At 41.2% G+C, this 15,979-nt stretch overlaps 1 protein-coding gene across 1 annotated transcript; it reads right to left on the bottom strand.

The window, feature by feature from the left end:
• Positions 1-2,852: 2,852 nt before the first annotated feature.
• On the bottom strand, positions 2,853-15,543 carry TOR1 (target of rapamycin). Its single transcript, XM_073089060.1, has 11 exons — positions 15,058-15,543; positions 14,117-14,887; positions 9,874-12,449; positions 9,621-9,787; positions 9,249-9,534; positions 7,436-9,174; positions 7,174-7,333; positions 6,687-6,902; positions 5,151-5,522; positions 4,075-4,389; positions 2,853-3,833 (listed from the first exon to the last, which is right to left on the bottom strand). Exons 1-11 carry the CDS (start codon positions 15,278-15,280, stop codon positions 3,399-3,401), a joined length of 7,260 nt encoding a protein of 2,419 aa, XP_072945161.1. The 5' UTR covers positions 15,281-15,543; the 3' UTR covers positions 2,853-3,398.
• Positions 15,544-15,979: the final 436 nt, after the last annotated feature.

The following is a 15,979-nucleotide window of genomic DNA, read 5'->3' as shown; positions in this document are numbered from 1 at the left end:
TGGGGAGCTTTTCAAGCCACCATGGGTGGCGTTAAACTCACCCATTCGCTGCACACGCCGGAGGGGGTGGAAGCGGCGGCCAGCGCCTTCTCGGCTTCAGTCCGGGAGGCGCTGGACGCAGCGACCACCCTCACACCGAAGACCTACAGACGCGCGCGGCTCCCAGCCCACCTGGAGAGGAAACTAGCGTACAAACGCTTATTACGCCGATTATGGGCGCGCACCCGCTGCCCCCGGGTCAAGCGTGACCTCAATGCCGTGGCGGAGGAGTTGGCTGCTGGGATGGCGGAGTACCGTGGGACCACCTGGGAGGCGAGAGTCGACCAGGCTGGAGAAAACGAGACTTCACTCTTTCATCTCAGCAGGCAGCTCACCCGAGCCAAAACACCCGTCTGCCCGCTTCTAAATGGGGCGGGCAGGCGGTGCTATGCACCCAAGGACAGGGCGGAGATCCATGCGGAGCAACTAGAAGAGCAATTTTCTCCTCATCCCGCATCCGCCGCCGCCGCCGAACACCACGAGATTGTAGAGGCGTGGGTAGAGGACTTCCTCGGGCGTCCGACACCGCCACCCCAGGGTTTGGAGTTTATCTCCCCCACGGAGACGCGGAAGGTCGCCTTGCGCCTGCCGAAGCGCAAGGCGCCAGGCCCCGACGGTGTGCCGAATATGGCATTGGCTATGCTGCCAAGAGGAGCCATAGTCACTATGACTAGGCTCTTCAACGGCATACTCCGCACGGGCTACTTCCCTTCGATCTGGAAGTTGGGGAAGGTGATAGTTCTCCCGAAGCCGGGGAAAGACCGCCGTCTCCCGGCCAGCTACCGTCCCATCACGCTATTACCCACCATAGCGAAGCTGTTCGAGAGGCTGGCGTTGAAGCGACTGCACCCGTCACTTACTTTAAGGGACGAGCAGTTCGGCTTCCGCGCCGGTCACTCGACAACGCTTCAGCTCACACGGGTGATCCACCATCTTACAAGCGAGACCAACTACGGACGACACACGGTCGGCGTCTTTCTCGATATCGAGAAGGCGTTCGACCGCGTATGGCATCCTGGGCTCGTTTTTAAGCTGTTGGAGTCGCCCGTGCCGGCTTTGCTGGTGCGGTTAATAGCGTCGTTCTTAGATGGGCGGCAGTTCATAGTAGCGGTTGAGAACGTCACCTCAGACCCCCGCCCAATACGTGCGGGCGTGCCGCAAGGCAGCTGCCTCTCGCCACTACTCTACGCACTCTACACGAACGACATTCCCACCCTCGAAGGTCACCTCGAGGAATGGGAACGGGACGTGGAACTCGCGTTGTTCGCGGACGACAGCGCGTACTTCGCGTCCTCTCGTGATCCTGTGCTAGCAACACGCAGGATGCAGCGCTTGCTGGACCTGCTCCCAGAGTGGCTGGACAAGTGGCGCATGGCCGTCAACGTCGGTAAGACGGTCGCGACACTTTTCAGCCGCAGGCGTACTATGCCGCCGCCGCTACGTTTCCGTGATCGGGAAGTAGCTTGGCAGCCCACAGTTAGGTACTTGGGATGTCACATTGATCGCTCGTTGCACATGAAGCCTCAGGTGGACCACGTGATCCGACAGGCCCGTGCTGCACGAGCGATGCTCCGACCAGTGCTGGCATCTCATCTGCCGACCCGTACAAAACTAAGGGTGTACAAGTTGTACGTCCGATCACGCCTAACTTACGCGGCACCAGCATGGTACGCTCTGGTGTCAGAGTCCAATCGCAAGCGTATCCGTTCCGTGCAGAGCCAGGCCCTAAGAACGATCGTGGGGGCGGGACGTTACGTTCGGAACGACGTGCTGGAGCGCGACCTCAAGGTTCCGACCATAGACGGGTTTGTGGCCGGGTTGGCGCGTCGTATGTACGCACGCGCCGACAACGGTCCACATGCCCATCTCAGAGGCTTCGCGCCCCTCCACGCTCGACCCCCCGACGGTCGCCCGCTCCCTCGTGAACTCGAGGGGCAGGTGTCCTCCGACCATCTGGAGGACTGAAAATCTGCACACGCAGCTTAGCACAGGTCACGTTAGGACCGATTGCTGCACCGCTGCCACACGGCAGCTCACAACACCGGTGGGCAGTGTACCCACTGAGGAGATTGCCCGGGTAAGGAGGGATCCCTCGAGGCCCGTATTCCCTGCGCCATGCGGCGAAGTCACGCCGCGGCATAGGACGACCATCTTGCTTAAGCATGGTCTCAGCAAAGAAGAATACCAAGAAGACTCCTGAAGAAGAAGAAGACTCCTGAAGAAGAAGAAGACTCCCGAAGAAGAAGAAGACTCCTGGGGAAGAGAAGGAAGATCTGAAGACGGAAGCGTTCCTGTTCAAGAAGAGGAAGTAGGGGTTAGGTCGGGATAGGGAAGAGGCTTTGGCTGGCCTACACTCTTGTTTCTATTGCACGTCAATTATTGTTTCTATTGCACGTCACCCCTTCCCCGCACCTCCCCTCTCTACGGCACGGGACAGGCGCAACTCCCCGACGCGACGACTATCACCACGAGCGGGCTTCCGGCGCCGGACGGAAGAAGGCCGTCCGTACAACATCACGCCCGCACCCCTACACGGTCGCAGGTTAGGTGGCGGCGTGGCATACCACCACACCGCCGAACACATAGCGCCCCGCGACATACAGAAATGATTATCGTTGACGAGGTCAAGATAGTGACAATCCCAAATGTCCGAGACTTATGAATAATTTTCTCAAAAATATAATGCAATGTATTTGGTCAATTTGAAGTTGAGGATGACCTAAATTCGGATGCTTGCCTATCAATGAAGATTAAGATGTTGGTTGATGATTCTTATATTATTAAGTAGGTTTAGAACAAATTAAAAAAATAAATTCATTTTTAAGTTATATTTTAAGGAAAGTAAACGTTATACATTTTTATCAATAAATAAAATACTAATACACTTACCACGTTAATCTTGTACACCTAGCTCCAAAGCATACGAAGCTGGTTATACCAGTGCAGCATAATAAGACAATTATAGATGGCGCCACATGTATCTTGTTCTACGCTATCCACTTTTATATCTTGGATATATATAAGCTCCAAATTAAGATAAAAATGCAAGGTAATTCCAATGACATGTTTATCTAGTCTGGGAGATCTGCCCTTGCCAAATATAGCATCATTAGCATTGTATCATTCTGATTACCCATTGTGATCTTTATCATCAACATCTCGTAATCTTGTCTATCTTATAATCTTATAAATCTATATTTCAGTGCCTTGTAATTCTAAGATTGTATTTAAAAGTCGACTTATAGCGTGTTTTGTTTAAAATCACGAGTACTTTAGCAATTTTAGTCTTGGTTATTCATGATTCTGGGAAATTCGTCCGCTAGCCAATCGATCTGATTAAGTTAATGTTCATCCTGCGATCACCAAAAGGGACACCACCCCACATAACATTGACAGAGGTTCTCATTATTCGTTGCAATCTTGATCAACAAATCCACTTGTTTGGGTACGCTCACGACAGCTTCCACGTAAGGGAAGTCCCTTCCAGTCAGCTTGTCTCGGATACGGTTTAATATAGCGAGCGCGCGCTTGTTCAGATTCGCTTCGGGGGGCATTTCTAGTGATTCATAGTGTAGGTGGTTGCGACTTCTGCTCGGTAATGAGTAGGGTGAGTCCATGTCTGAGGAGAAAGTAGATTCGGTGATGGAATGCTTCTCGTTATCGATGAGCCGCCAGTTGAGCAGCGGGTCGTACACGAAGGCTTCCAGCACCGCCATCACGCTGTCGCGATGCTTGTGCAGCACTTGCATTACGGCTTCGCACGTGGATCTGTACGCTCCTTCAATACCCGTCACCTATAAGGAATCTTTGTTATAGAAATATTGTTAAAAACACGTTTAGGTATCGAATGTAATAATAGTGATTTACCAAGGGAGAAAAATATATATTTACAGCCAATGTGCTATTTTGAAAACGGGTTTATTATACGACTAAATTATACGAGGTATAGGGCCGACAACAGTTATAGTGAAGATTAAATTACAGTCATTTTGTAACAAATTTTAAAACTTACTTCAAAATACATATCATCCTTACCTCCATAGCATTGATCAACATGCGTGTCAACCTGAACGGAATTTTCTCAGGGAAGCGTTCCCTCTTCTGTGTCACTTCGAAGCAGTCGCCAAAGTCGATATGAAGCACCTTCCCGGTGACGCGGTGCAACATGATATTGGAGGGGTGTCTGTCCCCCAGGCCGAGGATGTAGCCCACCATGCTCATGACGGCCAGCGAGCGCGTGTAGTTGGTGCGCCGCTCGAACCACGCCTCAGCTGAGGGACTCTTCAGCCAGAGCAGCCGGGACAGGTCGTTGCCCGGGGTCTGCGATAGCGTGTACTCGAATACTTCCACCTGAGTCAAGTTAAATAAAAGAGTTTACATGAAATAAGAGACGGATAAATAACTGTCGTGGTAAAGTTGTTATAAATTTACTTATCTTATTTCAATGGAACTAATTGATATGAATTTTACAAGCGTATGGATTTCTACACAAATAAACAAAATTAAGTTATTTAATAACTTCAAATTGACTCACATTATTTTGAGTTATATCCTTTTTTTAAAGTGAAAAAAATATTCCTTTTTCATTTTCTCAAATTTGGATTGACTCCAGCATATTCCGGTAAAAAGTAGAACATTTATGGATGTATCATTAGCCATTATAACAATAGCTTTTACTCTATAAATGTTTTAGATACTTCTAATATGAGCAAATTGAAAAACTGGAAATGCTCACAAGGCAGATTTTAATAACAGATGACGTATTGATAACGATAAGCGATATCCACACTACATTACTTATCTTGTGACGCTTATTTCCTATACACAAGCATCAATTAGCTTTTAGAGATTCGTAATACATACTCACGTAGGTACGCTGTTCTTTTCAGAATTTGCTACACAATATTATCACGAATTCTGACAATTAACTGATATGACCTACAATATCTACGAGTGAGTTTTTTTTATCATGACATACTCATAGTACCATCAAATTAAAAGTCATTGAGATTAGCCATATTCAACTTACAGACATCTAACGTTATGTTATCTATGATTTTTATGCAGGTTAAAAAAATTGCGTTGATATTCTAAGTAACAAAGCCACAAACCTTGTGCTTGAGCATGAGCTTCTGGTACTCCGAGGCCATATTCTTCATGATATTCTGTTCGGTGCACACTGTCATCTTGTTGGACTTCTTGTCTCTGTAGTCGCTTATCAGCTTGTAGAGGGTGTCACACTGCGGCACCCAGCCGATGAGGCCAGAGTTCGGGGACAGGGGTATGACCGCGTACCGCTGGATGGCGAGGTCGTGGCGGTAGGTGTTGGTGTCGGCCTGCAGCAGCGTGTTGACGAGCCCGAACAGCTGCATCACGCGCTCATCCTGCCGCAGGTCCTCGTGCCCCTTCAGCAGGAACATGTACTGCTTGCCGTCCGAGCCCTGGATGGTCAGCCGTCGCGGGCGCTGCTTCGATTTTATTACCTGCAACGAATGCGTTGGATTAAATTTTGCTTAAGTACAATTCTGTATATATAGTCTAGTGAGCTAAAGTTGACTTTACAATTAAGAATCTACTATTGGATCAAATAGTTTCAAAATAAAAGCAGACCTATGTGAAATCGCCATAATTTTCATTTGTGACCTTGAAGGTCGAAATTTAAATTATTGCAACATCCCATGTAAGTCTAACTGCATAAGAATATCCCTCAGACCAGAATCCTAATGCACGCAGTACGCGGTATTCTAAAGTAGTAGGAGTAAGATAAGTTCGACGGTGATAATACATCTTCAGTCGACACATAATATTGCTAAGAGAACACAGAAGTCCTTCAAATGCATCGTGTTTTGATACAATATTATCGTTACACAATGTTCTAAATCAACCGATAGCACTCAATCAAAAAGATCAAAGAAGTGTATCATTGGATTAACTAATAATACTCCATGTAATAAATAGTTTATGATGGCGATGAGTGCGTAATTATAGCGGAATTTGGACTATCGTCAAGTACGCGGATCTGGAAATAACTCAACAGGTGTGATGGCTCTTCCTAGTGTTTGACCCACGAACATGACTATCCCAGATAAATTAATAATGTAATGCATGTGAAAAACAAGTGGTGAATTGTACCTCACCTGCGTGTCACTCATATAGTATTTTCCATTTTATACGAAACAATAAATATGATTTTTATTATTTTAGTCAAATAAAAAAGATTCAAATTAGTTGTTTATTGCCTACAATTTTTTATGACTGCTTATTCCCAAATTATCTGCAAGGACAAATGTCAAGCACTGTAGCAGTTAGATCACATAGTGAAGCCGGCGGCTTTGTGCTGCAGCCGGACGCAGCACAAACCTGCAGACGCGTTTGTATGCGCGGGATACGGATGATGCACTGCGCAAATATGTTGGAGCCAGGGACAGCGAGCTGCAGCTGCTGATACTGTAGCCACCGCTTCAAGCGCTGCAGTAGAACGCAGCACATACCTGCAGGTGCGATGTGGATGTGTGCGATGCGGATAACTCGCTGCGCGGGGATGTAAGAGCCAGGCACGGCGAGCTGTAGCTGACGACACGAGTGCAGATGCCGGCTCACGTACTGTAGCCATCGCTTCAAGCACTGCACTAGAACGCAGAACAAACCTGCAGGTGCGTGTGGATGTGTGCGATGCGGATAACTCGCTGCGCGGGGACGTAGGAGCCGGGCACTGCGAGCTGCAGCTGGCGACACGCGTGCAACCGCCGGCTCACGTACTGCAGCTCCAGCGACGTGTGCGCCTTGAACTGCGCCCCGATGCGCCGCGCCACGTGGAAGTACACGTGCCACGCCTCGTTCAGGTAGCGGTCTTCGTTGGTTTCCTGATAATGAAACACCAAATATTGATCATTTAAAAACGACCAAATCCCTATCCAACCATACCATGAAAGGATTTTTAGTCAGAATGAGCAATTACGTAATCGGAATCCAAAAATAGAATAAAATTATATTTTATAGTATTTCTCAAAGAAGTTTAAAAAAAAAGAAAACAAATTGAAGTAATTGAGCCATTACAATTACATTGAAACTTCCAATGAGAGTCCAATTAGATTTAAGTCCATTTGAGGGACAGTTTTCCATTAGAGAACTTACCTTGTACATCTCACACATACGTTGCGCTTCTTGTAAATCTCGGCCGTACATTTGCAAAAAGGACACCTCTTTTAGTGTTTCTGGAGGCTGGTCTAGCATTGCGTGCATTTTCTCCAATGTTCTAAACATACCTCTATAGTCCTTTTCATTGAAGTAGAGCCTAAAACAAAAAAAATACGTCATCAATTTCAAAGCTCTGAACTGAACATAACGTTTTTCATTTTTCATATTTTAAATTAAGGTATAAAAACAATTGACTCACGTAGAGGCATCTTCCAGAGCAGTGTACACTTGATCGTGCCATAACATTGCAATTTTGATCAGTTCTTCCGATATAATAGCCGCTTCGCTAACCAACATTTGTGAGTGAGTCGACATGGTTTTCAGAATGTAGTTTGCCGCAGTCTTCCGTGTGACGAACGATGACTTTGTCGCCACCGTCAAAGGATATACTAAAGCTTGAGGATGTGACTTGCCAATGTCGATGAGCAAGATATGGACTAACTTAGCCACCAAACTCCTAGGTGAATCGATTCTTGCAATCAATTGAGGTATTACCTGCAGCCATATTTTAATATCTATTTGTCTTATTCCTTCAAACAAGGCGTCGTAAATAGCAGGATGGTGGCCGTGTTCAAACCACAGTGTTAGAAGCCTCAATGTATCCTGCAAGGAACTACCATTTGATAAACTGATTGACTTGAAGAATCCTTCAATGGCCGGAATCGTGTAGGTGTTGATAAATTCAGCGCGAGACACTTTCTTCTCACCTGAACCTGCTAGGCTGCTTTCAGATACATTATCTTGTTGCTTATAAAACAATACTGTTTCGAAATTCATACAGGCCCATGCGTGGCAAGCTTTGTACCATTCAGGAGCTAAAATGGTCGCCGTAGCATAATTCCTTAATATCTCCGGAATTGACAATTCGTTTACTTCTTGAAGTGATTCACACCAAGAACCTAATTTCAAGTGACATCGAGCAAGAAGCCTGCACTGTTCTTCATGTTCAGGCTCTGCACTATCCACAAACCTTTGTAAAACTTCGTAAGCGTACCGTTTATTTCCGGCATCCCATATATTTTTACTGTAAGCCAATACAATCCTCGGATCTTGTGCACGTAGCAGTACATCAGGATTGGTCACGGGATCGCAACCTAACATTGACACGACTATCTTACGAGCTTGACTTAATGCACCAGTCTTTCTGCATAAAGAAGCAAACTTCAACCACGTTTGGAAATCCTCTCGGGGCGTCAAAACTAAACTTCGTATTTGAAGCATCTTCCTCCAATCTTCGACCAATCGCTGACCACCTTGCAGCCTTGTTGTCCAAGCCCTTTGTATTGTACTCCTCCTCTCTTCAACTAATTTATATGTAACAACTTCTTCCAACTCTGTCAACAACTGTGCATTTACTAAAGCACCATAAGCTCTTTGGTAACTTTCACCAACAACAGCAGTCAAGTCGGCATCAAGGAGGCTTCTGGCGGAATCTATATAATGTCTGGATTCTACCCATTGGCTATCATGTATGGAAATAATGGCTCTGTAGAAAGCTCCATCTTGAGTGTCGCCGGGAATGCATTCGACATATTTCTTCATGGAATCCCATTCTTGAAGTCCCCACGATGCTGCTGCCGCTATTTTTGCTGATTTTTGTCGCATGTCCTCAGACATATTTACCCACCGGTCAGTTATGATATTATCGAGTTTTCGCCACTCTCCTAAAGCCTCTAGACATCTCATCATCCCCAAATTAGTATCATTATCTTGTGGATCAGTTTCTAATTTTTTAGTGTAAAGTTCTAATGCTTGATCCCAATTATGTAATTTTTCGTACCATCGTACATGGACATTTAGAGTACAATCGCCACTCTTTTTCTGCATTATCACTTTTTCTAACAAGCCGGTGGCCGATTCCTTTTGCTGAAGTTTGTTATTGATGTGGATCAGTGCTTCAACAACTTGTGTAGACGGATTTCTTCTGTATTCCTCCTCCTGGGAATTAAATGTTAAAATTATACTCAACTTTCAACTCAAGCTGCAAGAAAATATTGATTATAATATCCTACCTTATAGTACAGAGCTTTTGCGTATGCTCTACAGCTGATTGCCGTATCACCAAGTAGTTTAATGGATATTGGTAAGGCTTCTTCTTCGCAGTGTTCCAGAAACTCGGCTAAATTTAATACCGCAAGTGCCAGTTCAGGAACATCGGGGACAGTTAGCGCCTTCTCTAACGCCGCCACCAGCTCACACCGCGGCTGGTCGCCAAGTTCAGTCCAACAAGACATAAATGAGGCATTGAATAAGTCGATTGCTAATTGAATATAATTTTGCGCCAAATTGGAGCAAGCTCTGTAACAAAAGGTAAGGAATAAATAAAGTAAAACTTTGATAAATACTTCTTCTACAAAGATAACAATATAAAAATATTTACGTACCTAATAGCAGGGCTATTCGATTCCGTCAGCAATCCGACACTCAATTGTTTTAGCCATTCGAGCCAGTCTTCTTTCGAAATCAGATTTTTTAAAGACCAACACTTCCGTAAATTCTGGACGTTAAGTGTCAATTTTTGAATAGACTGTGTTTCATTTGTAGACATGACCTGAAAACATAATTCATGTTAAAGTAAATTACTTTTTTGGATTTAATGAAATGTTCTTTTTTTGGAGACAAGTTTCAATTACTTACATCCGATTTCTGATTACGTAATCTTGATCGAGTCTCATCTAAATAGTCATCATCTGATGCAAGTGTAGATATAACTTGTAATCTAGATACAAGTACTATATAGTTTGGACATTGAATTTTATGCCTTACTAAAATTCTGTCCACTGACGGAATGTAGTCGATATATTCACGTCCTAACTGAACTATCAATGCGCATAGAGTGTTCATGGCTGTCTGCCGTAGGGACGGACTGTTGTCTAACACCTTTGCGAGAGCTTGTATCAGCATCGCCGAGAAAGGTTTAAAATATAGATACATGGATAAATGCTCAATTGTCTCCATCGCCAATTTTGATATTGATGTCGGAATATTCCGCCCTTCAAATAATGCCGTAATCGCTGGCACAATCGACAACAAAACATCGTCCAAATTGTTCTCAAATTTTTGTATAGCCAGCAACAGTTTCTCTGTTAAAAATCTGTCCTTGCTGTGATCGTTTTTCAAAACCCTCAGTATATTTGGCAATATCTTTCTAAGATACACTTTAAATTCCGTGCCAATAGCTACACTGATGTGTTCCACTAACAAAATAAGCGTAGGTTGTAATGGATTCTTTGGTGTCCAGTATTCTCTAATAATATCAAAAATATCTTCCAAGTATACCCGGATATGTATTTTAACAACGGATATTAGTTGAGCCAGCTGTGTAAGGAGAAATTCCCTAAAGTTACTATTATCGGTAGTACGGATTACGTACAAAAGGCTTGGGGTGACGCGAGAAATGTAAGGAACACACTTGATACCCAGAGTTCTAAATATGAACGTAACTGAATGCACAACACTTGTATGATATTGTGACAACATTGGATCGCGTAATATGCGCATCAATGACGTAACCGCAATGGCTGGATAAAATTCATCTAACACCAGTGGAGACATATTCACTAGCATTTCGCTGACATTAGAGTCAAAATTATCAGCTGTTGCGGATGTTTCCGTAACAGGTATTAAGGTAGATATAGTTTGAAAATCAATCAATCCCTGATTAACTCTGTGTTTGTATGGATCTAACGCTCCAAGTAAGCCAAGAACGCGTATAGTCTCACGTCTGTCACTAGGATGCTGATCACTTTTGAGGAAATTTAGCAACATATCTATTAGGTTTGGATATTCTACGTAAGGCGTCACCGCATAGCCTATAGCGCTGATAATTTGTCCAAAGGACCATAAGGCTACGCTTCTCTTTTCTGGCTGATTAGGGTCTGAGAGGATATCAAGCTGGATAGAGATAAGCTCATGAAGCCATTGACTTAAAGCATGTTCTCCTCCATTCACTTCCGCAAGATCACCTATGGCTTTCAAAATTGTAGACACCATGGCCGAATTGCTATCTTCCTCCTTGAGTTTTGGAACTAGCACCTTTAAAATAGTGTCCGCAAATTGCCTAGTGATTCTAGGTGCATTTGAAATGATGTTGTTCACCATGCGCAAAGATTGCTCCTTATTGCGAGTGGATTCAGAATACTGTAACTCCATTAAAATTTGCACAAACAGCTGGCGCAACATGGGAGTGGTGTAACTTGGATTCAAGTTACTTAATCTACCAACAATACACAGAGCAAGCTCACTCACATCAGAGTTCGAATCATTCGTAGCTACAAAAAAGCAATTGAGATGTTCCTCCACAGCAAGATACTTATCGAAAATGGGATTTGTGAATATTTCTAAGACTCGATAACGGACTTCGTGATCAAAATCGGAACGCCCTACAGACAGTAACTTTCCTAATGATTCATCAACAAGCATTAGTGTCCTCGAATTTGTCATTGAACCTCTTTCAATGGCCTTGCTTAGTAACTTAGCTGTTGTTTTTACAGACTCCACACGGACATCATGCTGTTCACTCTGTAAATAGTGATCTGTGCATCTCTTTATAAATGACATGAGAGTGTTATTCCACTCGAAATCAAAAGCACCCAGAGTTCGGAGCGCAAGCACCAATTTCGCAGCATCATGTGCCTCAGTCAATAATGCCGAGGATAACATGAAAGTTGGTGTTTCTGTTTTGTTTGTTACATAAGGTTTTTTTCTAAGTATTAATGACAAAATATTCAGTAGTTTGTCAGTTATGTCTTTCTTTAAAGATGGTACATTTTGACTTAATTCTTTGAAACAAGTGGTTAATTGAGGGCTCAATCCTGTGACACACATAGGATCTAGCAGATCCTTTAATTCAGTGGCTACATTTTCTTTCATAGCGAAACCTAACAGTGTAACACAATTAAACAATGGAGTATCGGCACCATTTCTCTTCTTTGGTGTATCTTTCACTGGTAAAGTCAACTTTATTATTTCTATTATCCTGCCTAAATATTGTTGAACATCAGCCTCTACAGCAACACAGATAAGACCTAGAGTTGTGAAAGCCATAGCTTTTTCTTTTTCTCTGCCACGCAAGAATGTAATCAAATGATTTATTGTAGATTTAAGATGTTTCCTGCCAAAAGCTTCTTTATTGAATGCTGCTAATCTTGGTATGATAATTAGAAGCATTTGATGCACATGGTGTGATCTTGATATTTGCTGAGCCATCACATCTGAAATATCAGACCAAAATTACCTTTACTTATACAACACAGTTTCTACTGTTACTAATAGAAATGTATTTCTCTATCAGTCCTAACAAATAACTGCTATGTATAAATTGGTGACTTTACTATATTACTTTACTGCATTGCAATGTAATGCTGCAATGCAGTAAAGTAATATAACAAAGATGTATAGTAAAGTAATATGGGCAAAGAACCCGGTTTAAACCCTGTGCAGGGTTTAAACCCAATAAATACCCGTTTATTTCCTCCCACTGGGTATTTATCTGGGTGTTTATAAAATGAGTTAATAAAATCTACACAAAGCTTTTAAAATAGTTCAAATGTTTATTTAATAGATATACTATAGGTTTTTACTGTATTTCTAATGTTTTTACATTTTTAAATATTACATTTTTAGGGGTTCATCTATTTTTATTACATAATTATTATTTGTTTGACGAAACAAACAGCGCACAACTAAAACAAATAAATATACCTCTCGTATACTATTGCACAGGTGGTGTGGGAATATGGGCATATAATGTAAAATGTAATTCTTACGTAATATCTTAATAATTATAGCTTTAAGAAAAAAAAATATAAACATTATTTTATAGAAAATTTTAAGTGCTACAACTTTGGTCCAAGGTACTTTTCGATAAAATTTACCGTTTTCGAGAAAAATCCAGAAACCCGAAAATTTTGACGTTTGACCCCGAATAAGTGCCGACACACACATCGATGAGGACTTTTGGAACTTTACTTGTGATGGTAAACCCAAGGTCTCTACGGAAATTTAGCTTTATGTTATTTGATTACTATTTTTATGTCTAAATTGACCGGACTATAAAAACTCCTCTATCAAAATGTTTCAATGTCATTTTCTGTAAATTAAGTAGAAAACAGTTAAACAAAGTCTTCCCAAAGTTTAATCTATTATTGTTATTATCTTTGTTATTTTTGGTTTAACGACAAAAAGTTATAGAACTAAAATTATAGATAAATCAATTTGAAACCATAATTGTTCTTACTAAATTTCTGTGCGACAAATAGTTTGCCTGGTAGAGCGTAAAAACGCTTTGTGGCCCTTTTTTCAAGATGGCGGTCGAGGGACAACAGTTGGGACCCCACAAATTAATATTTAACTGTACACTAAGCCCTTTACACTAATCATTGACATCTATAAAATAAAATTGGGTCTTCGAAAATTGCAACCCAAATGTAACACATCCGAATGGACTATAACATGACTATAACAGCGTAGTTAAATGAAATATGTGCTTTTAGAGTGCATATTTAGTGAATTGTTTACAATATTATTTTAAAAATGATATTACACGAAGAAAATAAAAATATGAATGACAATAGTTTACACCCGCTGTTTGGGTGTTTATTTGGGTTTAAACCCTATTTCACCCAAAATACCCGGTTTAAACCCGTATCCACCCATTGGGTTTAAACCCTCTGCCCATCTCTAATTACTCGGCTTCTATACATATACCTGTAATATTAATGTCTTGTGATTTTTTATGATTTATTATTATTTCAGTTTGAAATAATATTACTCCTACACAAGTAAGAATGATGAATTCCATATTATGTTACCCCTTATAATAATATTTTATAAAATAAATATCCAATGTCTTACTTATTAATCTTGGAAATTCACTTACCAGAAGATATTTTCTCATAGTTTTCTGTTATCAATAGTTTACAAATAGTAGATTCATGGATTGTTGTATGCTCATTTTTATCTTGAACATAATGCTGTGATGACCATGTATTCTGCATTTTGAAATTAAGGGAAGACATTTCATCTATTGATTCTTGTTCAACATCCAGTTTTTGCATGAGCATTGTGTATTTTTTCTCCCAAGCAAAGTTAGAACATCTAAGAAGTTCATTTAGAATTAAAAGGGCACCATGAACATGATCATCTCTGCTCAAGCCTCTCTCTCTTGAAGTGTGATCAGCGAAAGAGGTCATAGCCTCCTCGTAACTTTGTATATACCAATGAGCTCTGTTGCTCTGTTCTGGAACCTCTCTTTGAGCAGTAACAACAAATGCAGCCCTCAGTGCTTTGGCAGCTGCTTCTCTTATCGACTCTTTTGGATCTCGAAGAGCAATTGAGATATGATTGAAAAAGCCATTAATGTGCTGGAAGAAATATGAAGGCAATGCAATTGCCAACTCTTTCAAGATAAGAGCTGCAGATAGTCTTTTCCCTTCATTTCTTTCCTCTATTAGCCATTCAAAACACCTTTTGACTTCAAACTCTACATATTCTGCTCGTTTTATTCCAAGAGACACGGCAAGGCGGCCCATTGTTTTTGCTGCTAACTCTAAGATACTGGTTTCGCTGTTTGGGAAGATATTTCGCAAATGATGGACATAACGATTTACTCTGACTTTACTTGTTTCTGAATCACCACTGATCAAGCATACTGAAAATTTATTAGATAATTATTTAATGTTTATATAGTTATACATAATATAATACAATTTATAATATAATACAATTGTAACATAAGCAGGACAAAATTATGTATTCCAACAATAGCAATTTTTAAATTTAAATGTAGGAAAACGATATATTCTTCTTCTTCTAGCTTACCTATAGTCAGAATACCTGCTTTCTTTTCATTGTTATCGTAGCTGGAGGTTAGTGCATGTATCTGCTGGTTGAAGTCGTCAAGTATCTGATTGTGAGCTTCCTGCGACATCTCCCGCAGGTCGGTTTTCACGAAATGCAACAGTTCTCGAATCGCTCTGTGCCTAGACTCTGACTGACGGGATTTAAGTCCCGACAGCAATTCAAATACTTGGTAATTAGTCATTTTGATAACTATTTTACCACAAAGCCGACGAAAAACTATTTCATTTATACAAATCACTAGGTCCTGGAAAATGGCTTGTTAGTTCACATCGTTATAAATATATTACATTTTAAAACTTCCTGGATTTTTAATAGACGCATCTTATATCATAGTCTATATGTTCACAACGATTTGAATCACAAAAAATGTTAGTAACAATAGTTCCAATTACCGACTATTTTTTATGTAAACAAAATTACTGAAATAACATGCGGCCATTGATTAAAAATGTCATCAATGTCATATTAGATATTACTAACGTCAATGTCAATTGTAATGTTACGATTAAAGATAAGCGTTTACAAAATGTTATTGCCCATTCAATAAAATTTCTGAGGGAAAGGGTATTTTAAAGTTAAATTTCATTTCATTAAATTTAAATCGTAAAATAACGATTCGTTTTATTAAATTTATAAAATACAATAGGTACACATGTGCTTAACATAAATGATATTATTTCAAGTAACATCTTAGCGATAATGTAAAAAGTATGATCACATAAAAATAAAAGTAATTTTTATTTTAATCATTGTTTTTGAAAAGGTTGTCGTTTCATATTTTATATAGAAGTCTATTATTTTCTTAAAATATATATTTTGTAAAACGAAACTTATTTGAAATGATAATCGCCTTGGTACCACAAGCTACAGATTAAAAATT

Source organism: Epargyreus clarus, unplaced genomic scaffold, assembly GCF_041222505.1.
Source record: "Epargyreus clarus isolate Ecla_fem2 unplaced genomic scaffold, WU_Ecla_fem_2.2 ptg000027l, whole genome shotgun sequence".
Lineage (NCBI taxonomy): Eukaryota > Metazoa > Arthropoda > Insecta > Lepidoptera > Hesperiidae > Epargyreus > Epargyreus clarus.
The sequence above is the reverse complement of the archived record's forward strand: the minus strand, read 5'-3'. Positions and strand labels throughout refer to the sequence as shown.

Coding starts and splice junctions, on each gene's coding strand:
- TOR1 (XM_073089060.1), bottom strand. CDS start 15,280: ATGACTAATTACCAAGTATTTGAATTGCTGTCGGGACTTAAATCCCGT. Junction 14,888..15,057: donor AGCAGGTATTCTGACTATAG/GTAAGCTAGAAG, acceptor ATAAATTTTCAG/TATGCTTGATCAGTGGTGAT. Junction 7,334..7,435: donor GCTCTGGAAGATGCCTCTAC/GTGAGTCAATTG, acceptor TTTTTGTTTTAG/GCTCTACTTCAATGAAAAGG.